This window comes from Hypanus sabinus, chromosome 3 (genome assembly GCF_030144855.1).
Source record: "Hypanus sabinus isolate sHypSab1 chromosome 3, sHypSab1.hap1, whole genome shotgun sequence".
Lineage (NCBI taxonomy): Eukaryota > Metazoa > Chordata > Chondrichthyes > Myliobatiformes > Dasyatidae > Hypanus > Hypanus sabinus.
Window position 1 is genome coordinate 182,680,913 of NC_082708.1, and position 25,839 is coordinate 182,706,751.

At 43.5% G+C, this 25,839-nt stretch overlaps 1 protein-coding gene across 4 annotated transcripts in view; it reads left to right on the plus strand.

Annotated features, from left to right (window-relative positions):
* Positions 1-25,839, plus strand: part of LOC132391943 (transcription factor COE3-like) — a 432,097-nt gene that overhangs the window by 3,843 nt on the left and 402,415 nt on the right. For all 4 annotated transcript variants that reach the window (XM_059965751.1, XM_059965748.1, XM_059965749.1 and 1 more), the window contains exon 4: positions 2,571-2,626. In XM_059965751.1, the coding sequence (XP_059821734.1) occupies positions 2,571-2,626 (56 nt within the window). The remainder of the gene's footprint in view (positions 1-2,570; positions 2,627-25,839) is intronic.

The window sequence follows — 25,839 nt, forward strand, 5'->3', positions numbered from 1 at the left end:
ACCAAGAATAGCGTCCTTTACTTTGATTTTTGTTTGGCGGTGTACGTTTCCCGGGTCTTGAAGGAACTATTCACCGTTTCATAACCTTATTCCCCACACAGACGATAATGACCCGTCCGGAGCCGAAGCTGGGTTCCGCGATATTAACAAGTCAAAGTTCAAAGTACATTTATTATCAAAGTACGTGTGTGTTACCATATACTACTTTGAGATTCGTTTTCGGTTGTGCCTCATTGCGAAAACAATAACAAACGCATGCCTTCTCGCAGCGGGCTCGCATTCAACTCTGGCGTGATCTAACGTAACACAGACAACACAGCGGGCGAAATCCGCAGGTCTTGATAACGGACCGCGGTTTGAAACATCGGCTCCCTTGCAGAGATGCTGCCTGACCTGCTGAGTTCCAACAGCACTCTCTGTGTGCCTGTTACTTCGGGTTTCCAGCATCTGTAGAATCTGATCCACTAACCTACAGCGGAGGGCCTGTTGGCCCGGGTTGCTCCAGTCTCCAGTTAGCTATAAAGTAGAACCACCGACACGGAGGGGGGAATTTTCATATTTCTGTAGGTATTGCGTTCTTTAAAAATTATTTTGTTTGACTGGGCTGGCCTTGGTTCACGAGGTTTTGCTGAAGGGGGAAGAGACAATAGAAAGGCAACGTTCTGGCCGCATTGCAAAACATCACACGGATCATTCGGAGACAGAGAGAGCGCGATGTTGTGGGGTGGGGGGGGGGGGGTGGAGTGAGAGATGGACAGATAGAAAGATTTGGAAAATAAATAAAGTTAAAGGAAGTGGAAAGAAATGAAAGACTGAGGGACAGAAAGATGAAGATTAACTGAACAAATTAACTCAGAGGGTGGAACTCAGTTAACAAATTAACTCAGAGGGTACGGCACGCTACGGGCCTTTTGGCCACACCGTGCTTTTTTTAGAGATACAGCGCAGTAACAGGCCCTTCAGCCCAACGAGCCTGAACTACTCAATTACATCCATGTGACTAATAAACCTACTGATCCTTGGGAGGAAACCCACGTCGTCACAGACAGAACGGTCAAACTCCTTATTGGCAGTGGTGGGAATTGAACCAGTGTCACTGGCACTGTAAAGTGTCAAGCAAACCATTACACTACCATGATGTCCTTTTAACCTAGTGTCAATCTTCCCTCCTGCATAGCCCTCACATTTCACTCTCATCCACTTCTTACCCGTTATGCCGTTGGTGTTTACGGCAGCAGTGAAGGCCCTCCATCTCTGACGGTGTTCTGGGATTCCTTCATCATGTCAGTAACTTCCTCTCGGTTTTCACCACTGTCAGTCATGCAAGTCCCGGGTGAAAACTCAGGAATGCCATCGCACACCGATACAGGATTCTTCATTGCTGTTTCCGTACCAATTCTGTTTTACCAGTCAAGGTTGTTAGCTCTGAGCCGAATCTACAAACCTGGAGGGCTGGTGGGCTACTCCAAGTCCATACTCTACCTTTTGACCTGTTTGGCATGGGTGACCCTACCAAGAGGCAAGGCATAAAGCCCCGACTCCAGCCAGCATAGCTCACAGGGCCACTGAGGGACGCAAAGCTCCAAACCATGGCAAGGTTGTGGTCCTCTTGGAGGATTTGTCTATCAAAGAGTATCTTAAATGGCCCTAATGTATCTGCCTCTACCACCATCCCTGACAGTGTCTAACAGGGACTTCTCCACCTGTTATAATTAAGGATTGGATAGGTAAATGTTTGGATACTAGAACTTCAAAATGCAAGTTGCTTTGACGTCCAGATATGAGGTGGTTTTTGCTGATATTTCTGTGAGGGCTCATCAATTTCAGTTACAGTTTTCTGCAAACTTCATTTGTAATATCAAAATAGAAGTGCAGGTCAGTGGGCTAGGCAGAGTAATAGTTTGGCATGGACTAGATGGGTCAAAAGGCCTGTTTCTGTGCTAATGTGTTCTATGTTCCATAACTCTTAGGTATTGTAATAGGTGTCTACTTCACTGGTAGAGAAGTTAGTTCTGTTTTTATGAGTGATATAGACAGGGTAAATGCAAGCAGGCTTTTTACACTGCAGTTGTGCGAGACTAGAACTAGAAGTCGTGGGTTAAAGGTGAAAGGTGAACTGTTTAACGGGACCATGAGGGGGAAGTTCTTCACTCAGAGGGTGGTGTGAGTGTGGAACGAGCTGCCTCTGGCAGTGGTGGATGCGGGTTTGATTTCAGCATGTAAGAAAAAATTGGGCAGGTAATGGGTGGGAGGGGTATGGAGGACTGTGGTCCAGGTGCAACTCAATGGGTCTAGGCAGTCTGGCAGGGTCTAGGTGGGCTGAAAGGCCTGTTTATGAACTGTTGTGTTTAAGAGAAGTTTGGGTAGGTACACAGATGAGAGAGGTGTGGAGGGCTATGGTCGGGATGCAAGTTGATGGGACTAGGCAGATTAAAAGTTCGGAAGCAACTAGATGGGCTGAAGGGCCTGTTAATGTGCTTTAGGGTTCTATGACTCTATGGCTATATGATGTAGTGAAACATTCATATTAATCTATTTTTATTCTCTCCTCCCCTTGGCTTCCCATACAGGAATACGAACAGAACAGGATTTATTTGTGCGGCTGATAGACTCAATGACCAAACAGGTAGGGACTGTACATAATCAGATGTGTTTTATTTTAATGTCTATGTTCATTGATAGGACTTGTCAATGGTGTAACACCCAGTGTTTGCTGCCAATCACCAGCTACCCTGGACTGAGAGGACGTGCAATCATATGGGGCAGCACAGTAGTGATTGGCACAATGCTTTATGGTCCAGGAGACCAGGGTTCAATTCCCACCACTGCCTGGAAGAAGTTTGTAAGTTCTACCCATGACCACATGAGTTTCCTCCGGGTGCTCAGGTTTCTTCCCACCTTCCAAAGACATACCGGTTGGTAGGTCAATTAGTTACTATAAATTGTCCCACGGTTAGGCTAGGATTGTTCGGCAGCGTGGCTCGAAGAGTGGGAAGAGCCTATCCTGTGCTGTATATCAATAAATAAATAATCGCATTGCAATGGCATGTAAAGCCACACCAGGTATCTAGGACACATTTCCTATCCCGGAGGATAAATTTTATTTATTGAGCGATACAGCACAGAACATGCCCTTCTGGTCCAATAACCCACCTACTTAACCCTAGTCTAATCACAGAATATTTACAAAGACCAATTAATTTACTAACTGTTTCGTCTTTGGACTGTGTGAGGAAACTGGAGCACCCGGAGGAAATCCATATGGTTCACTGGGAGAACGTACAGACTCCCTACGGATAGTGTATTCGAGTTGTCCTGCGCTGCGTTAGTGTTGTTCTAACTGCTATGCTACTCTGGTGTCCTGCACTTTTACCACATCTTGGTCCTTTCACAGTTGTCACGACTGATACAAACCTTTTATTCTGGAACTTGTCTAATTAAATGAACTGTTGAAGGGTCTTGGCCCAAAATGTCGACTGTTCAATTTCCCCCAAAGATACCGCCTGACTAGCTGAGTTCATCTAGCGTTTTCTGTGCAATAATTAAATGAACGGCTGCTCAGGGATTCAAACTTTTATCCAGAGGTCCCGAGACCACTTCAGTAACCACCAGCTACCCCACCGCAAATATCTGATTATTTAGCTGATGCGGGCCTTCTGAGGACTTCACACCTCTCATTGAATCTATTTCTCAACCCCAGCTGGCTTGTAAGACAGAGTTCAGAATCGGGTTTAATATCACTGGCATATGTCATGAAATTTGCTGTTTTCCACAGGGATTTAGTTCTTTCAACCCCTCGACTGTTCGATCAATATTTCAGACCAGATTAATATCTTGAAATGAGTTTGGTGTAACATAATCATCGTGGACCAGTGTTGACTGTGCGTTGCGTCCATTTTGATTAGTTATTAATAGCATCAGCACAACGCAGAGAAGTATTGAATTGTTTGTCGGCTGGATTTTTGTATCTGTTGCTATTCAGCGGCTGTGAGGTGCGTGCATTATTGTTCTCACTGACATTAGTTTTGACTTTGGGAGTATTCTCCTGGCATTACCTCATTGCCAACATTGCCATCATCTTCCCCCAAGGGCGCCTTGTATGCTGAGGAACAGCTTTGCCGCAGTGCTGCAGTGTGGTGCGAGGCACCAAGCTACAATTTCTGCTGTTTCATTGCACGCAAATTAGAACTGATTGGGTGTATTGGAAGCAGCCATATCAGTTGCTAATCAGGGAATGTTTCTGCAACAATTGATCTGGGGTTTGTTTCCTGATGATTGAGTTCGTTAACGCTGGGCTTGAATGCAAGTGTGGGGAGATTTAATTGACCTTGCATTTCCAGTTCAGAGGTGAACAAAAAATGAGGAAGTATCAGCACTTCAAGTATAATGTTTTTCTTAACAGTTTGGAATGAGTCTCTTTGAAACCCAGCAGTTATTTATGTACCTTGCACTCAGTGGCCACTTTATTAGGTACCTACAGTACTTAATACAGTGGCCACTGCATGTAGGTGGGAATCCTGATGAAGGATCTCGGCCCGGAATGTTGACTGTTTACTGTTTTCCATGGATGCTGCCTGGCCTGCTGAGTTCCTCCAGCATTTTGAGTATATTGCTTTGATTTTTAGTATTTGCAGGGTTTTCTCTTGTTCAGTGTAAATGGGAGGCTGGTTCCTGTGATGTGCTCAGCTGTGTCCACAGCACTGTGCAGTTTCTTGTAGTCACGTGGAGAGAAATTACCACATAAAGCCATTATGCATCTAGACAGACTATCTATGGTGCATCAATTAAAAATGATAAGGATTGCCGGGGACATCCCAATTTTCTTTAGCCTCCTGAGGAAGTAGAAGCTTTGGTGAGCTTATGAGGTCAATGTGGTTTTGGCACATTTGTCTTCACAAATCAAAATACTGAGATCGGCAGTTGGGATGCTATGTTGATGTTGCATAAGATATTGGTGAGCCTTAATTTGGAGTATCGAGTGCATTTCTGGTCACCTACCTACAGGAAAGGTATTGATAAGATTGAAAAAGTAATGAAATACAATGTTGGAAAGTGTATGGCCATGCACTTTGGTGGAAGAAATAAACGAGCAGACTATTACTTAGAAGGGGAGAGAATTCAAAATGCAGAGTTGCAAAGGGACTTGGGAGTCCTTGTGCAGGACACCCTAAAGGTTAACCTCCAGGTTGAGTCGGCAATGAAGAAGGTAAGTGCAATGTTTCATTCATTTCTGGAGGTGTGATGTAGAGGCTCTGCAAGGCACTCGTGTGACTACGCTCGGTGTATCGTGTGAAGTTTTCGGCCTTATTTTAGAAAGAATATACTGACATTGGAGAGGATTCAGAAAAGAATTATGAGAATGATTCCAGGAATTAAAGGGTTACCGTATGAGTAACGTCTGGCAGCTTTTGGGCTGTATTCCTTGGAGTTCAGGAGAATGAGGGGAGATCTCATAGAAACATTCCGAATGTTAAAAGGCCTGAACAGATTAGATATGACAAAGTTATTTCCCATGGTAGGGGAGTCTAGGACACGAGGGCACAACTTCAGGATTGAAGGACATCCATTTAGAACTGAGATGCAAAGAAATTACTTTAGTCAGAGTGTGGTAAATCTATGGAATTTGTTGTCATGTGTGGCTGTGGAGGCCAAGTCATTGGGTACATTTAAGGCAAAAATATATAGGTTCCTGATTATCCAGGGCATCAAAGGGTATGGGGTGAAGGCAAGGGAGTGGGGATGACTGGAAGAATTGGATCAGCCCATGATTGAGCAGACTCGATGAGCCAAATAGCCTACTTCTGCTGCAGTATCTTATGGTCTTATAGTACAGAGGACTTTGTAGGGTCTTAAGCACCTGAATTACAGGGAAAGGAAGACTAGATTAGGACTTTATTCCTCAGAACATAGAAGAATGAGGGAAGATTTGTTAGACATATACAAAATTATGAGACGTATAGACTAAATACAAGCAGGCTTTTTCCACTGAGGTTGGGTGACTCTGGAAACAGCTCTCTTGTCCATGATGTTAAGGGTAAAAGGTGAAATGTTGCCAGTGGAAGTGGTGGATGTGGGTTTGATTTCAACAGTTAGGAGAAGTTGGATAAGTACACAAATGGGAGGTTTATGGTCAAGTTACAGCCTAGACAGAATTAAGGTCCAGCCTGGACTAGATGGGCTGAAGGGCTTGTTTCTGTGCTGTAGTGCTCTATGACTATATGATGTTGAGGGAAAGGTTATTGTGGGATCCAGTGCCAAACCTATCTTTCATAGTGTCCATACAGATCATTTGTATTCAGAAGTACATTGAGGTAGGACAAAGGGAAAACAATAACAGTGCAGAATAAATATCACAATGCAGAAGTGGAATGCATGCAGCCAAAAAGGTACAATGTCATAATGATGAAGACTGTGAGGACAGCAGTCCATCTTATTGTACTGGGTGACTGTACAATAGTCATAACATCGGGGAGCTGTCCTTCAACCTGGTGGCACATACTTTCAGGCCTTTGTATCTTCTGCTTGATCGAAGAGATGGGTGGAGTCTTTAAATTATAATTTTTGCTTTGCTGAGACAGGAGGAAGTGTAGGAGTGGAGGGGAGGCTGATTTCCATGATGTGCTGAGCTGCGTCCTCAACTCTCTGCAGTTTCTTGCGGTCACGGTGAAAGTAGTTGCTGTAGCAAGCGGTGATACACCCCGATATGATGTTTCCTATAGTGCAACTATAAAATTAGTGAGGGGACATGCCAAATTTCCTGAGGAAGTGGAGGCACTGGTAAGCTCTCCTATCCATGGTGTCTATGCGTTGGACAGGACGGGCTTTTTGTGATCATTCCTAGAAGCTTGAAACTCTCATCTCAGTACCATTGATGTCAGCAGGAGCTTGTGCACGGTCCCTCCATAGAATCAGTCTGGGTGCAGTTAAGGTATAGGAAAAGGCAGGAAATGTTGGTATGATTGCGTTTAGACATATAACCCATAGTGACAGCCTCAGGACTCACACCACCAGGTTCGGGAGCAGTTATTACCCCTCAGCCATCAGGGTCTTCAACCAGAGGGGATAACTTCATTTAACTTCACTTTCCCCAGCATTGAAGTATTCCCACAACCACCGGATTCACTTTCAAGGAGTCTTCATCTCATGTTCTCAATATTTATTTATTACTTATTTAGTATTATTTCTTTCTTTTTGTATTTGTACAGTTTGTTGTCTTTTGCACACTAGTTGAACACCCCAGTTGGTGTGGCCTTTCATTGATTCTGTTATGGTTATTATTCTATTATGGACTTATTGTGTATGCCCACAAGAAAATGAATCTCAGGGTTATATACGGTGACATACATGTACTTTTTTAAAAAAACTTTTTAAATTGTATTTCAAGTAGTTACAAAATAAAAGTATGGAAAAAAATGTATATTACCCCTCCCCCCTAGCATCCCTATAGAAAAAAAAAGAGAAAGAAAGAAAAAAAAGAAAGAAAGAGTGCCTGGATATCGGAAGATCTCCACATGCTCCATGGAGTTCGTAATAACTTTAGTATATATATTTATTTCTTTCCCCAAATAACCAATTATTTCATCTTCGGAGCACCTATATATTTAATCCTGTCTTTTGTAAATAAGGGCGCCAAATTTTCAAAAATGTTTCATATTTATCTCTTAAATTATGTAATTTTTCAAGTGGAATACAGCTATAAATTTCTTTCTTCCAATGATCTATACTTAAATATGTATCCAATTTCCAAGTAACTGCAATAGCCTTTTTGGCTACTGTACTTTGATAATAAATTTACTTTGAAGTTTGAAATCAGCCAATTTGAGGTGCAGGACTTTGGGTAATAAAGTAATCAGAAGGAACTTTCATCTACATTTTGACTAAGTAAACTAAATTCGTAGAATATTGTGGGGACAGAGTTGTGGAGTGTATAAGAGGCAGTTTTCTGTATTCGTCAGTGGTAAACTAACTTGGGAAAAGGGTACTCCATCATCAGTGCTGAGGAGTGTTTGATGACTCTGGGCCTGTACTCGCTGGGGTTTAGAAGAACAATGGTGGCGGGGGGGTGGGAATCTCATTGAAATCTATCTAACATTGAAAGGCCTGGATAGTGGACGTGGAGAGGATGCTCATATAGTGTGTGAGTCTTGGACCAGAGGGCACAGCTTCAGAATGCAAGGACTTGAGGAGGAACTTCTTTAGCTAGTGTGTGGTGAATCTGTGGAATTCATTGGCACAAACTGCTGTCAAGGATAAGTCATTGGGTATATTTGCAATAGAGGTAGATAGGTTCTTGATTGGCAAGGGCATCAAAAGTTACGGGGAGAAGTTAGGAGAACGGGGTTGAGAGGGGTAATAAATCAGCCATGATGCAATGGCAGAGCAGACTCAATGGACCGAATGGCCTAATTCTCCTATTATATCTTACTGTCTCAAAGGTTTCAAAGGTACATTTAATGTCGGAGAAATGTATACAATATACACCCTGAAATGCTTCTTCTTTGTAACCATCCACAAAAACAGAGGAGTGCCCTCAAAGAATGAATGACAGTTAAATGTTAGAACCCCAAAGTCCCCCCCGCGGCTCCCCTCCCTCCCGCGCATAAGCAGCAGCAGCAAGCAACAATCCCGTCTCCCCCCACCAGCAAAAAAAAAACATTGGCACCCGCCACCGAGTACTTAAGCATGAGCAAAGCAACAGCAAAATCACAGACTTGCAGTACTCCAAAAACTACTACTTCACTCAGTATTTGAAATGTATATTTATATTTGAGTATATTTGGGAAAACGGTCAAAACAGAAAAATACAATTGCAGATGCTGTGGATCAAAGAATATGTACACAACACTGGAAGAACTCAGCAGGTCAGGCAGCATCCGTGAGAAAAGAGTAGCCAATGTTTCGGGCCGAGACCCTTCATCAGGAAAACGGTGCTGCCTTAACATAGAAACATAGAAAACCTATACCACAATACATGCCCTTCGGCCACAAAGCTGTGCCGAGCGTGTCCTTACCTTAGAAGTTACCTCGGGTTACCCGTAGCCCTCTATTTTTCTAAGCTCCATGTACCTATCCAGGAGTGTCTGAGAAGACCCTATCGTATCCACCTCCACCACCGTCACCAGCAGCACATTCCATGCACTCACAACGCTCTGCGTAATGAACTTAACCCTGACACCTCTTCTGTATCTCTATAGCTATAAATATCAAAGTAATATTTAATCAAAGGAGATAGCTTTAAAAGTACTAAAAAAGCAGTGGGCTTGAGGATTTTGGAATTTTGCAAAGGGAGACTGAGGAAATGGGAAACTGGATGAGAAATCCAGAAAGAGACAAACTGAGCAATACCTTCTAAAGTAACACACACAGATTGCTGGAGAAACTCAGAAGGGCAGGCAGCATCTATGGAGAGGAATTAACAGATGCCGTTTTGGGCCGAGACCCTTCACTAGGGATCATCGCTAAGGAGACTTAATCCTTCTCAATTGATGCTGCCTGACCTGTTGAGTTCCTCCAGCATTTTGTGTGTTACTCTGGATTTCCAGCATCTGCAAAATCTCTTTTGTTTGCAATGTCTTCTAAACATATTCACAGACAAAGCATTGACTAGTTTCTAAACAGGAGGAAAATTCGAAAATCCAAGGTGCCAAGGGACTTGGGAGGTGTCATGTAGGATTTCCTAAAGATTAATTTTCAGGTTGAATCAGTGGTGAGGAAAGTGTATGCAAGTTTAGCATTCATTTTGTGAGGACTTGAATATATAAGCAAAGATGTAATGTTGAGGCTTTATAAGGCACTGGTGAGGCCTCACTTGTAATATTGTGAGTATTTTTGGGCCCATTATTTAAGAGAGGATGTGCTGATATTGGAGAGGGTTCAGAGGAGGTTCATGAGAATGATTCTGGGAACAAAAGGGTTAACATATGAGCAGCAATTGAAAGCCTTGGGCCTGTACTCAGATGAATTTAGAAGGATGGCGAGGGATTTCATTGAAAGCTATTGAATGTTGAAAAGCCAGAATGTTGGAGGCCAGATCCTTGCGTGCATTTAAGGGAGAGATTGATAGGTTCTTGATTAGTCAGAGCATGTTATTGGGAGATGGCAGGAGAGTGGGGTTGAGAGGAAAATAGATCAGTCACGATGAAATGGTAGAGCATACTTGATGGGCCAGAAGGCCTAATTCTGCTCCCAAGTCTTATGGTCTTATATTCGAATAAAAGAATGGGGGGAGATTTGATAGAGCTATACAAAACTTTGAGGAGAATAAATAGGTAAATGCAAGCAGGCTTTTTCCACTGAGGTGGATGAGACTAGAACTGGAGGTTATGGGTAAAGGGTGAAAGGTGAAATATTTAAGGGGAACATGAGGAGGAGCTTCTTCACTGAGAAGGTGATGAGAGAGTAAAACAAACTACCAGTGGAATTGGTGGATTTGGGTTCAATTGCAACACTTAGGAGAAATTTGGATTGGTACATGGTCCAGGTGCAAGTCCATGGGACTAGGCAGATAATTAATTCAGCATGGGCAATATGGGCTGAATGGCCTTCTGCGCTGCAGTGTTCTATGACTCTATATATTACAGAGAAATAATCAGTTAAATGGAGTCCCTCACAGACTGAGAGAAGAAATTATATTTGACAAAACAAAATCGCAGAGTGGTTGGGTTGAATGAATATCAATCCTCTCAGATGCCTTATTCTTCTGCCTTTTGCCTGAAGCCTGTTGTTCTACCAGCACATTGAGATGTCCGTAGAGGAATGAAGCCGGGGTGCATGAGTACGTGCTGAGGAACGCACTGAAGCTTGGTGCAGCTGGACTACAGTATAGGGTTCTTTTGCGACTGGAGAGGGAGGCGCCAGTTTGGGTGAGGAAGATCCTCAATTATTGTAGTGTCCCGCCACAGGGGACCACATGAGTGGCAACAGTCCAATTGATTTTAAGGAATGCAATAGAATATTATTTAATGCATTGACTATGAATGTAAGAACGAAAAGTTATTGCATTGTTTATTCTTACAAATTTTTAAAATTATAGGCAAAGAGTAGTTTGATAGACACACTCAGTGGACACTTTATTAGGGACAGGAGGTATCCAATGAAATGGCCACTAAGTGTAAGTTTATGGTCTGTTGTGTAACCCATCCATTTTCCAAGGTTCGACGTGTTGCGGATTCAGAGATGCTCTTCTGCACACCACTGTTATAACATGTGGTTATTTGAGTTTCTTGTTAACTTGAACCAGTCTAGCTATTCTCCTCTGACCTCTCAGGCACTGCAGCTCACTGGATATTTTTTTGTTTTTTCACACAGTTCTCTGTAAACCCTAGAGACTGTTGTGCATGAAAATCCCAGGCCAGCTGTTTCTGAGATATGCAAAACACCCTGTCAGGCTCCAACAATCAAAGTCACTTGGATCACATTTCTTCCCCACTCTGAAAAACAACTAAACCTCTTGACCATATCTGCATGCTTTTATGCATTGAGTTATTGCCATGTGATTGGCTGATTAGATATTTGCATGAACAAGCAGGTGTACAGGTGTACCTAATAAAGTGAATCGTTGACCAACTGAACCTCTTGACCTTGCTGCCACATGATTGGCTGATTTGAGCAGATTTACAGGTGTACCTAATAATGTGGGCATGGAGTTTATATTAAAATCTCCTTCTTCTTTGGCCCTGTTCCTCTTCCACCCATGACCTTCCCCCACCCACCTACCTTCACCCTCATTTAGCTTCACCTATCACTTGAAGCTTGTATTCTGGCTTCTCCCATCTTCCTCTCCAGTCCTGATGAAGGGTCTTTGCTGGAAACGGCAACTGTTTATTCTTCTCTGTAGATGCCGCCTGACCTGCCGAGTTCCTCCAGCACTTTGTGCCCGTTCCTCTTGATTTCCAGCATCTGCAGAATCTCTTTGTGCTTTTGAATGGATATCTTGTTTGTCTTTGTGGCACAGACAGAAATAGGAGAAAGTAAAGGTCTGGAGTGACTGATCAGCTTAATAAAATTAACTAAGGTAGTTCCCCAATTTGATTCCTTTGTGCTATGAGGGAGATTAGGTTCTTTGCAAGGAACAGACCATGAAACCATTTAACCCAGAAGCAGAACTAGGTTGTTCAGCCCATTGGGTCTGCTCCACCATTCCATCATGGCTCCTATGACCCCATTCTCTTGCTTTCTCCCTGTAACCTTTGATGCCCTTGCTTAATCAAGAATCTAACAATCTCCACTTTAAATATATCCAGTGACTCTGCCTCTACAGCCCTCTGTGTGACAAGCAATTCCACAGATTCACCACCGTCTGGCTAAATAAATTCCTCCTCATCTCTGTTCTAAAAGGACTTCCTTCTATTCTGAGGCTGTGCCCTCTGGTCCTAGACTTCCCAACTATAGAAAACATCCTCTCCATGTCCACTCTGTCGAGGACTTTCCTTATCTAAAACTCCAGCGAGTACAGGACCAGAGCAATCAGTTTGTGCAATTCGTTCTTTTTCTTGCATGTCTGGTGTTTGATTTTTCCTTCTCGAATGGATTTCACGGTTGTTTCTTTGTTTCATAGCTGTGTGTGGGAAGATGAATCTCATAGTTTGATAATAAATTTACTTTGAACCCTGATGGAGGTTTGCTAAGTCTAGAAAGATAGAAGCAAAACAATGGTGCGGGCCTCGTGGTCAGCTCTTTAATATTACATAGACAAGAAAAATCCATTCAAATTTGTAGATAAGACTCAACCAGTTAGAAAGCTCTAATTCAAGTAATGCAGTATCAGAGAAGCTTCCAGAATCATACCAGTTTAACCACCAAGGGACTCACTGAACAACAGCATAAACACACCGTGGCCACTAGGAAACATAATCAACTGTTGGGCGCATATAAAAATACTTAAAATACAAGAGATAATTAATTGTTAATCTACCAAGGAAATAACAATTCAGCAGCCAGATCCAACAGGATTAATCTGAGAGGAAATTTCCTAACAAAGAATGGATTGTTTACCAAAGAAGGTTGTGGAAACTTAGTTGTGTATGAAAGGTAGAAAGTCCTTCGCAGGTGAAACAAATTCAGCATGTCCCCTTTACCCTCAATTGTTTTTTATTGCTGAGCTATAGAAACACTCCGGTTGCATCATGGCTTGGTACGGCAACTGCTCTGCCTGGGGCTGCAGAGAGTTGAACACACAGCTCAACGCATCACCGAAACCAGCCTTCCCTCCGCGGACCAAGAGATTCTGCAGCTGCTGGAAATCTTTAGTAGTACATGCACACAACTCTAGAGGAAATCAGCAAGTCAAGCAGCAACTGTGGAGAGGAATAAACAGCTGATATTTTGGGCTGAGACCCCTCATTAGAATAGGTGATTGTCATAATGGTCAACACTTTATTCCCTCCATAGAGCTCTTGACTTGCTGAATGTGTGTGTGTGAGTGAGAGAGAGAGAGATGGGTAGAGAAAGGGACGTAAGATTCTGAAAGAGTGCTACTTTCCATGGCCTCTGACTACACTTGTCACTGGCTTGGTAAAATAGCCAAGATAATCTTGACTTCCTCGCTTCTCAGCCCTCCCAATGGGCAGAAAATAGAAAACTCGGAAACCATAAGACCATGAGGTATAGGAGCAGAATCAGGCCTTGGTGAGCTTCCTGATTGTGTAGAATGTGTTCTGGAACCATGAGAAGTTGTGTATGATGTGCACTAGCAGGAGTTTGAAACTGCTCATGGTCTCCATTGCTGTGCGGGTGATGTGAAGAGGGGTGTGAGTGGTGTAAGTTCTCCTGAAGTTGATAACATTCTCCTTTGATTTGTTGACCTCGAGGAACAGGTTATTTGCCTGGCACCAAGCCTCCAACTCTACCAGCTCCTCTATGTAGCTGTCTCATCGCTATTGGCAATGAGCCCCACCACTGTTGTGTCACCGGCCATCTTGGCAATGTGATCACTTGGGTGTTTGGACTTGTAGTCATGCGTGAGCAGAGTGTACAGCAGTGAGCTCAGTACGCAGCCCTGGGGCACGCCCATGTGAACATGATGGGGAGGGAGATGCATTGTTTCTCTCTCTGTGTCTGTATCTCTCTCTCTCTCTCTCTCTCTCTCTCTCTCTCTCTCTCTCCCCCTCTCTCTCTCTCTCTGTTTCTCTCTCTCTATCTCCCCCTCTCTCTCCTCTCTCTCTGTCTCTGTTTCTCTCTCTCTCTCTATCTCTCTATCTATCTCACTCTCTCTCTCTATCTCTCTCTCTGTCTCTCTTTCTCTATCTCTCTCTCTCTGTCTCTGTCTCTCTGTTTCTCTATCTCTCTCTCTGTCTCTCTCTGTTTCTCTGTCTCTCTCTCTATCTATCTATCTCTATCTCTCCTCAAACACTACTGGATCTGTTGAGTGTTTCCAGCATACTCTATGTTTATTTGGATTTCCAGTAACAAGGTTTTTGTTTGCCTGTGTCCTGTTTCTGAACAGCATGTTGCTTGTGATACAAACAGGCCAGGTTCAGTGTCTGCACTCTGTACACACTGTTCTCCCCTCTTTTCCTCAACTCTTCATAACAGAAGGTGTGTGTCACCGAGTCATAGACTCATAGAACGTTGCAGCACAGAAGCAGGCCCTTCAGCCCATCCAGCCTTGAGGCATGCAAGCTTGGCATGCTTGAGGCAATGAGTTCAACAGTCGGGAGGTGATCTCCAGCTTTATGGATCTCTGGATTAGGCTGCATCTGGAATACTGCTTGCAGTTTTGGTCACTCCATTATAGGAAGGATGTGATAGATTTGGAGAGGGTGCAGGAGGTTTACCAGGATGCTGGATTAGAGGGAATGAGCTATGAATGACTTTTGGATAGGTATATGGAATTGGAAGAGTTTCGAGCCATTTGGAAAATTGTGGGTAAATTGACAGATAAGTATCCTGGTCAACATGGACCAGAGGGCTGTCTGATTCTATGCCTCCAATGGTGAGTGGTAGATGAGGTTTTTAGATGTAAAGAAAAGGTTGCAGAATGGTGTCTGAAGGACAGAGAATTCAGTGAACTGAAATATTGACTCCGCTGTTCTCTACACAGATGCTACCTAATCTGAGTACTTCCTGTACCTGTCCATGTGCTGCTTAAATGTAGTTAATGTACCTGCCTCAACCACTTCAGGATACAGTTCGTTCCATTTACAGACCACCCTCTGGTGGAAAACTTTGCCCCTCTGGTTCCTATTAAATCTTTCTCTTCTTGCCTTAAGAGGATGGGATTTTCCTGTTCAGGACAGGGCTCTGTTATTCTCTCTGTACAACAAAGAGTCTTTGGCTGTCTGGTGATATTGGAAATCCATAGGTGGAGGCTTTCAATAGACTCATTAAACCAGACCCCGTCTGCAGTCGGAAGCTGCCTCTCTCGCACCTCGCACCCTTTCTACTTCCCGTTTGACTGGAGCCACCCAGGCCTGCTCTATCATATTTTATTTAGTAGCTTATTGGGTTTGACATTGACGAGAGTGACCTGCATTGCATACAGACCTGATATGTTCTTGGGTTCCACAATTTGCAGCTTTATTGTGTATGATAGTAATGGGCAAATTATAGAGCTAACATCCCAGGGAGTATGCCGCCTTCTTCAGCCCTTCACCTCCCCCATCTGTCACCTTATGGCCTCTCACATTAATTCAACTTTCACCCCTCGTGTACTTTAACCCTCTCACCTGGATACACCGATCTCCTGCCAGCTTGTGTTCTTGCCCCTTCCTCTCACTTTTTTACTCTGACTCCCTCCCGCTTTCTACGCATACAAAAGAAAATCTGTAGATCCTGGAAATGCAGCAACACACACAAAATGCCGCAGGAACTCAGCAGGCCAGGCAGCGTCAGGAAAAGCCTCAGCCTGAAATGTCGACTGTTTATCCCCCTTCATAGACGCTGTCTGCTGCCCAGCCTGCTGAGCTCCTGCAGCACGATGTTTGCTGTTATTACATATTTCCAGCTTCGGCAGAATCTCTTGTGTCCGGACCATTGTCATCTGCTTAAATTTCTTCAAGATAGTCGGACTGTAGATTCATGTAATTAACTCAATCCGGAGTTTTGCAAAGGCATAGTGTAAGAAGTGAACCCATGTTGTAAAAAAACGATCTTGTTCTTTCCTGTCCTAGAGGCTAAGCTGTTTGGGATTGTTTTTGGTGGAGTTTAGATGAACGAGAGGTGATCTCTTTCACACTGTTAAGGTCCCAAGAGGGCTGAACCAGGTAGATGTTCAGCAGTTTCCACTGGTGAGGAATCACGAACAAGGGGTCTGACATTTAAACTGAGGTGTGTGATAGAGGGGACTGCTGTGGTCTCAACCAGCTCTACCACAGACACAACCCTCCCCACTATCGAGGTCATCTTAAACAACATCTCAAGAAGGCAGCATCCATCATTAAAGACCTTCACCATTTGAGACATGGGCTCTTCTCATTTCTACTGTCTGGGAGGAGGTACAAGAACCTGAAATGCCGCCTTCAATGTTTTAAAATCAGCTTCTTTCCCTCAGCTGTCAGATTTCTGTATAGCTCATGAACACTTTACTATTCATCTTTAGTGCGATTTAGTTTTTGTAACATAGTAATTTTTTATGTCTTGCACTGTACCATTGCCACAAAACAATCAAAATTTCATGACATCAGGGGTTCCCAACTTTTTTATGCCATGGACCAATATTATTAAGCATGGGGTCTATGGATAACATCTGCATGACATACATTCAGTGGCCTCTTTATTAGGTATACCTGTATATCTACTTGTTAAACATCAGCCAATCACATTGCAGCAACTCAAAGCATAGAAAGTAGTCAAAAGTTTCAGTTGTTTTTCAGGCCAAAAATCAGAATGGGGAAGAAATGTGATGTAAGTGACTTTGACCATGGAATGACTGTTGGTGCCAGACAGGATGTTTCAGTATCTCAGAAACTGCTGATCTCCTGGGATTTTCATGCACAGCAGTCTCTAGAGTTTACAGAGAATGGTGTGATGAATAAAAAAACATCCAATGAGCAGTAGGACTGTGGGCAAAAATTCCTTGTTAATGACAGAGGTCAGAGGAGAATGGCCAGACTGGTTCAAGCTGACAGGAAGGTGACAGTAACTCAAATAACCATGTGTTACAGCAGTGGTGTGCAGAAGAGCATCTGAATGCAAAACGTGGCAAACCTTGAATTTGGATGGGCTACAACAGCAAAGACCACACCAGGGTCAACTCATGTACCTAGCGAAGTGGCAGTGAGGTTCTGGAGATGCTGGGAATCTTGAGCAACACACAAAAGATGCTGGAGGAAATCGGCAGATCAGTCAGCATCTATGGAGGTCGATTCTTTGGTACTGACTCCCGCACTATCCATTGACAGGACTCTGAACTCTGGACAGACTCCAGCCTTGAACTCTAGGCGCATTGTCTGACTGGTGCTCTTCATCTCTTGAACTCAATTCTGTGACTGATATGCCTTTTTTACTTACTTACTGCCCATTATCTGCTGGCATGCAGGGCAGCAGTGAAGGTCCTCCATCTCTCTCTATCCTTGCCCACTCAAATGTAGAAGGAGTCTTCTTTACTGTCTCTGTAACAATTTTGTTTTACCAGTCAGGGTTCGTTGTGAGCTGAACCCCTGAACCTGGAGGACCGGTGGACCACTCTCAGTCTGGCCACGAAGGCAGGAGAAGCTGCCTCATTAAATATATTTAAGACACAGTTAGATAGAGTGTTGCAAAGCAGGAGAATCAAGGGTTTTGGAGAAAATAGAAGGAAAGGAGAAGCTCAGTCCACGGCCAAATCAGCTATGATCTTATGGAATGGCGGAGCAGCCTCAATGGTCCAAATGGTTCACTCCTGCTCCTATTCCTTATTGTTTGTTCTTATGAAGCAGGCCCTTTGGCCCAGCCCATTTCATCAATGCTACCATGGTGCCTACCAAGTTAGTCCCATTTACCCGCATATTGTCAATATCCTTTTAAACCCCTCCTATCCAAGTACTTATTCAAGTATATTTTAAATGTTCCTATCAGTGTTGTTTTCTTGGAATGCCTGCACATCAGCATTCTAGGAATTTCCCAGAAGGACAGGGGAAGGTCAGCTCTATCTTGTCAAGGGCAGGTTGTGATGGGGCTTGACAGTGATGGTTCACGTCCCCTGGATAAACAATCCACAGGTGCATCACTGCAACAGGCCACCAGAGGGCATTTGGAATATAATTTGCACCACAGGTACCCAGTGACAAAGCCATTCCGCGGAAACAGTCGAGGCACTTGCTTCGACCTCCACACTTCTCACGTCAAGAAACTTCTCCCAGTTACAGATACTGTCTGGGTTGGTTTCAGGGAACAAGGAGTTTGAACAGATGCCGGAATTCTGAAATAAAAATCCCAGAGATACTTAACAGTTCAGCAAGCATCTGTACAGGGAGAAGAAGCAGAGTGAATACTTAAGGTCAATGACTCTTCAGGCTTGGAAATGTTAAATCTGTTTCTCTCTCCGCAGGTGCTGCCTGATCTGCCGAGTATTTTCTGTTTTCATTTGAGCAAGATTAGTCTTTCTCACTGAAATGCGATATATATCTGGGTGTTAGAGGAATCGAGGGATATAGGATAGTGTGTAGAAAAGCAGTTTTGAGGTCGGAAATCGGCCGCAATCTTATTGCTTTGGGGAACTAAGTTGAGGGACTAATCTACACTTATGAGTATTTCTTATGCTCTTTGGTTCTGAGGTTTATACCAGCTGTTTATAAGAGCATTAGTTTTCACTGTTTCCCCAGAGCCCAGCAAATTCCTTCCTTTTAAGTACACTCAGTGACCACCTTATTAGATACCTCTTGTACCTAATAAAGCAGCCACTAAGTGTATGTTCATGGTCTTCAGCTGCTGCAGCCCATCCACTTCGAGGTTCAATGTGTTATGTGTCCAGAGATGCTCTTCTGCACACAACTGTTGTAAGACGTGGTTATTTGAGTTACTGTCACCTTCCTGTCAGCTTGAACCAGTCTGGCCATTCTCCTCTGACCTCTCTCATTAACAAGGCAATTTTGCCCACAGTCCTACTGCTCAGTGGATTTTTGTTTTGTTTTTCGCACCATTCTCTGTAAACTCTAGAGAATGTATGCATGAAAATCTCAGGAGATCTGCAGTTTCTGAGATACTCAAACCACCTGGTCTGGCACCAACAATGATTGCAGAGTCACTTTGATCATTTTTCTCCCCCATTCTGAACAAGAATTGAACCTCTCAACCATGTCTGCGTGCTTTTGTCCATTGAGTTGTTGCCACATGATTGGCTGATTAGATATTTACATTAATGAGCAGGTGTACCTAATAAAGTGGCCACTGAGTGCATGTTGAGGGACTACATAATCTACACTTATCAGTATTTATTATGCTCTTTGGTTCTGATATTTATACCAGCCTTTTATACAAGTACCAGTCTTCACTGTCTCCCCAGAGCCCAGCAAATTCCTTCTTTTTAAATACTTGTCACCTAAAACATTCAGAAATTTCTAAAGATGTACCCGTGGAGAGCATCCTAACTGGCTGCATCACCGTTTCATACGGGGCTGGCAGACTTCTGCACAGGACTGCAGTAAGTTGCAGAGAGTGGTAGATTTAGACAGCACTATCACTAGCCCCGTAGTATCCAGACATTTTCAAGGAGCGATGCCTCAAAATAGTGGCATCCAAAATTAAGGACCCCCATCACCTAGGACATGCCCTGTTCTATCATCAGGTAGGAGGTACAGAAGCCTGAAGGCACACACTCAGCAATTCAGGAACAGCTTCTTCCCCTCTGTCATCCAATTTCTGAATGGACATTGAACCCATGAACATTAACTCACTACTTTTTTTATTCCTATTTTTTGTACTACTTAACTTAACTATTATTTATTTAAATCTTTCCAATCTCACCTTAAACCTATGCCCTCCACTTTTCATTTTATAACACTGCTCAAGATCTCAGGTCTTCTTTCGCTCGTCTCTTAAATCTAAACAATCTCCCGCAATAGGTAATTGGCAGCTCAGTTTTTTTGAACTGCTGTCCCAAACTGAGGAACTCAGTTCCTAAAACTATACAGCAGGCAGACTCAGTTGACACTCTTAAATGCTCAAAACTTATTTATTTAACCTTGCTTTTGGCTAACATCTTTTGGTCTTTTATTTTCATGTTTAATTTTTATTTTCGTGATTGCTCTTTATCCCATTGTAAAGCACTTTGAACTACATTGTCTGTATAAGAAGTGCATGATAAATAAGGTTATTATTATTATTATTACTCTTCAAGTACCGAGTACTTGAAACTAGTTCAAAACTACCGACACAATCAAAATGCTGGAGGGACTCAGTTGGTCACGCAGCGTCTATGGAAATGAATCAACAGTTGGCGTTTTGGGCCAAGACCCCTCACCAGGACCTGTGCATCTGCAGAATCATTTGTGGTTTTGAAACTAGCTTCTCTAGTTTGAACTTCACTACATTGGGGAGTAAAAGACAGTAGTTATTACCTTATCTAATTCTCTCGTGATTTTAGGTGTCAGGTCACCTCTCATTCTGCTTAATTCCAGGGAAAAATGTCTAGTCTGTCTAGTCTCTACCTAAAGACAAGCCCTTCAGTCGTCGTAAAATCCTCGAGTTTTTGAGTCATAGAAAAGTACAGCACAGAAATAGGCCTTTCGGCCCATCTAATCTATGCTGAACTATAAACTGCCTACTCCTATCAACCTGCACTGGGACCATAGCCCTCCATACCCCCACCATCCACATACCTATCCAAACTCCTCTTAAATGTTGAAATCAAGCTCACATGCACAACCTGTGCTCTCAGTTCATTCCACCCTCTCACAACCCCCTGAGCGGAGAAGCTTCCCCTCATGTTCCTCTTAAGCTTTTCTCCTTACACCTTTAACCCAAGACCTCTAATTGTAGTCCTACCCAATCGCAGTGGAAAAAGCCTACTTGCAGTTATCCTATCTATCCCCCTCATAACTTTGTATACTTCTACCAAATCTACTTTCAAGCTTCTACATTCCGAGGAATAAGGTCCTATTCTATTGAATGTTTCCTTATGTTAGGTCCTCCTGTCCCAGCATCATCCTTGTAAATTTTCTCTGTACTCTTTCAAACTTATTTACATCTTCCCTACAGGCAGGTGACCATAAATGCATATTATTCTCCAAATTAGGCCACACCATCATCTTATGCAACTTCAACATATGATCCCAATTGCTGTACTTAATGTTTGATTTATGAAGGCCAGCGTGCCAGAAGCTCACTTTACAACCCCATTTACCTGAAACACCTCTTTCAACGAATCTGTATTGGCAGATCCCTCAGCTCCTCTGCATTCCTCGGTGCCCTACTGTGCACTGCGTAAGTCCTACCATGGTTTGTACTCCCAAATGCAGTTCCTCACACTTGTCTGTATTAAAATCCATCTGTCATATTTCAGCCTGTTTTTTTCCAGCTGGTCCAAGCAATAGGAATGGAGTTGGTCACTGACTTCAGGAAGGGGGTGGAGCACAGGCTCCTGTCCACATCAGTGCTGTTGAGAGTGAGAGGGTTGTTAACAGCATCAAATTCCCTGGTGCGAACATCACCAGCAGTCCGTCCTGGTTCAACCATGTTGATCTCATATCTAAGACAGCTCACCAAAGCCTCCAGTCCTCAGAAAATTGGAATGCCCCTGTCAAACCTTACCATTTTTGATTGATACACCATAGATAGAATTCTATGTGGATGCATAATGGCTTGGTACGGTAACTGCTCTGCAGATGACTGCAAGAAACTACAGAGAGTTGCAGACATCAGCGGAACTAGCCTCCCATTTTACTAGGTACACTTGTACACCTATAAGTTAATGAAAATATTTAATCAGCCAATCATGTGGCAGCAACTCAGTGCATAAAAGAACACAGACGTGGTCAAGAGGTTCAGTTGTCATTCAGACAAAATGTCAGGATGGGGAAGAAATGTGATTTAGAAACTTAGAAAACCTATTGCACAATATAGGCCCTTCAGCCCACAAAGTTGTGCTGAACATGTCCCTACCTTAGAAATTACTAAGCTTACTCATAGCCCTCTATTTTTCTAAGCTTCTTGTACCTATCCAAAAGTTTCTTAAAAGACCCTATCATTTCTGCCTCCATCACCACTCACCATTCCATTCCACACACTCACCACTCTCTGCGTAAAAAACTTAACCTTGACATCTCCTCTGTACCTAATTCCAAGCACCTTAAACCTGTGTCCTCTTGTGGCAACCATTTCAGCCCTGGGAAAAAGCCTCTGACTATCCGCATGATCAATGCCTCTCGTCATCTTATACACCTCTATCAGGTCACCACTCATCCTCTGATGCTCCAAGGAGAAAAGGCTGAGTTCACTCAACCTGTTTTCATAAGGCATGCTCCCCAATCCAGGCAACATCCTTGTAAATCTCCTCTGCACCCTTTCTATGGTTTCCACATCCTTCCTGTAGTGAGGCAGCCAGAACTGAGCATAGCACAACTTAATTGATTTTGACTGTAGAATGATTGCTGGTCGCAGAAGGAGTGGTTTGAGTATCTCAGAAACTGCTGATCTGGGATTTTCAGACACAATAGTCTCTAGAGTTTACAGAGAATGGTGCAAAAAAAACATCCAGTGGGCAGCAGTTCTTGTTAATGAGAGAGGTCAGAGGAAAGCGGTCAGACTGGCTCAAGCTCCTGGGAAGTTGACAGTAACTCAAATAGTTGTTGCAACAGTGGGGTATAGAGGGGTATCTCAATGCTCACAACTACAATGCTACAGCAGCAGGAGACCACAAGCATACACTCAGTGGCCACTCCATTAGGTGCAGGAGGTGTCTAATAAAGTGGCCACTGAATCTAAAGAAAGAGGAATGGAGAAGGTTCTCAGGAAATTGAGATAAACTACCAGCAGATAAATATGTAAGTAGATAATGAGTAGAGCTATAAACGGACAGTAGATCAGTGGGCAGAGCAGGGAAATGTTGGCAGATGGTGAAAGTGAGGAAAGATATAGAGTAATGAATGATAAGTAGACAGAAGGGTGGATCAATATCACATAGACAGAGAAGTGGTATTTGAACAATCGATGAAATGTAAAATCACCCCATGTCAGTTATCATTTAGTTGTAGCCTAGTTTCACTGTTCTAGGTCCTGCAGGCAAGAAGCCATATTTCTTCATAATCTGAGTGTCACTGTCCATGCGCATTTCTAAACTTTTACATATTGTTTCTAACTCCGCCAATCCATTCCTTCACTTCCATCCATCTAGTTTAATATTTCAGCAGCCGCTACTCAGAGCTGGTCTTGCAGCGCAAGGCCCTCAAATTTCAGCCATCCTCTGCTTGCCCAACCTTTCACCATCCACCTCCTAACCCTGAGGGTATCTAAGACCATACCATAAGACATAGGTGCTGAATGAGGCCACTCGGCCCATCGAGTCTGCTCTGCCATTCTGTCACGACTGATTTATTATCCCTCTCAACCCCATTAGACTATAAGACACAAGACCATTCTCCTGCCTTCTCCCATAATTTTTGACACCCTTAACTAATCAAGAACTCATCAACCTCCTCTTTAAATATCCCCAATGACTTGGCTCCACAGCTGCCTGTGGCAATGAATTCCACAGATTCACCACCCTTTAGCTAAATAAATTCCATCTCATCTCAGTTCTAAATGGTCGTCCTTCGATTCTGAGGCAGTTTCCTCTGGTTCTAGACTTCCCAGTATAAACATCCACTCTGTCTAAGCCTTTCAACAATCCATAGGTTTCACTGAGATCCCTCCTCATTTTCTACTGCAATGAGTGCATGCCTGGAACAGTGATGCACCATCAGTAACTCTCGGAGATGGGAGGCGAGATATAGGCTTTTATTCGCTGGAAGAGAGCACTGTCAGCAGCAAGAGCCCACCACACAACATCCTGGAGACTGAGGGGGGGAGCAGTGCCTCCAATCGCCTTTATACAGGGGTCTGTGGGAGGAGCCACAGGAGCAGTCAGCTGGGGGGGGGGGGTGTGTCCAGACAGGTATATGTAGTTCACCACAGACATCCAGGCAGAAGATAAAAAATCTGAGAACCCCAAACTCAAGGGCTTCTTCTGTCTCTCTGTTATCATTGCAGATGCAATGTTGGCATTCATTTCAAGAGGACTGGAATATAAAAGCAAGGATGTAATGCTGAGACTTTATAAGGCATTGGTTAGACCGCACTTGGAGTACTGAGAGCAGGTTTGGACCCCTTATCTAAGAAAAGATGTACTGGCGTTGGAGAGGGTTCAGAGAAGGTTCACGAGAGTGAATCCGGGAAGGAAAGGCTTATCATATGAGGAGCATTTGATGGGTTTGGGCCTGTACTCGTTGGAATTTAGAAGAATCGGGATGGGGATGGGGGTGATCTCATTGAAACCTATTGAATGTTGAAAGGCCAAGACAGAGTAGATGTGGAGAGGATACTTCCTGTGGTGGGGGAGTCTAGGAGCAGAAGACAAAGGTTCAGAATAGAGGGATGTTGCTTTAGAATGCAGATGAAGAAGTCATTGGATACATTTAAGGTTCTTGATTAGCCAGGACATTGAAGGGCTATGGGGAGGAGGCAGGGCAGTGGGGATGACTGGAAGAATTGGATCAACCCGTGATTGAATGGCAGAGCAGACCTGATGGGCCGAATAGCTGGCTTCTGCTCCCATATCTTATGGTCTTATCTGGCACTTCAAACTGCACCATCCAGCAATACCCTGATTTAATCCTAGACAATTCACAGGACAATTTACAATGACCAATTAGCCCACCAACCAATATGTCTTTGGACTGTGGGAGGAAACCAGAGCACCTGGAGGAAACCCACACATTCACGGGGTGAACGTACAAACTCCTTACAGGCAGTAGCGGGAATTGAATCTGGGTTGCTGGTAATGTAAAGCATTGTGTTAACCACTACATTACCATATTGACCTAATGCAGGAAGATATGACGCTGACCCTTTATAAATCGGACCGCACTTGGAGTATTTATCTAAGAAAAAATGTGCTGGCATTGGAGAGGGTCCAGAGGAGGTTCATGAGAATGATCCCAGGAATGAAGGGGTTAACACATGAGGAGATCTGGACTTTACTCGCTGGAGTTTAGAAGGATGAGGAGGAATCTCCTTGAAACCTATTGAAGGGACTAGATAGAGTGGAGATGGAGAGGATAGTTCCTATAGTGGGCGAGTTTAGGATCAGAGGGCACAGCCTCAGAATACAAGGACATCCCTTTAGAACAGAGCTGAGGAGGAATTTCTTTATCCAGGGGATGATGAATCTGTGGAATTCATTGCCACAGACGGCTATAGAGGCAAAGTCACTGAATATATTTAAAGCTGAGGTTGATATGTTCTTGATTATTAAGGGTGCAAAGGTTACACAGAGAAGACAGGAGAATGGGTTGAGAGGGATGGAATGATGGAGAAGACTCGATAGGCTAAATTGCCAATTTTTGCTCCTATGTCTTATGGTCTTTCAGCTGAGAGCCTGTGCATTCAGGATGTGAGGGTCAAGACTGTTAACACCAAAAGTGGTGGATGTTGGAAGGCACTGCCAAGTGTGATGGTGGAGACAAACAGGACAGAGGCATTTAAGAACCTTTTAGATCTGCAGATGAATATGCCAGCAATGGGGGAATATAGACTTTGTGTAGGTAGGAGTGATTGGAACATACAGCGCGGTACAGACCCTTCAGCCCATAATGTTGTGCTGGTTTTAACTTACTCAAAGATCAATCTAACCCTTTCCTCTCCAATAGCTCTTTTTTTTATCCATATATCTATCTGAGAGTCTCTTAGATGGCTCTAATCCAGGGATTCCCAACGATTTTATGTTGT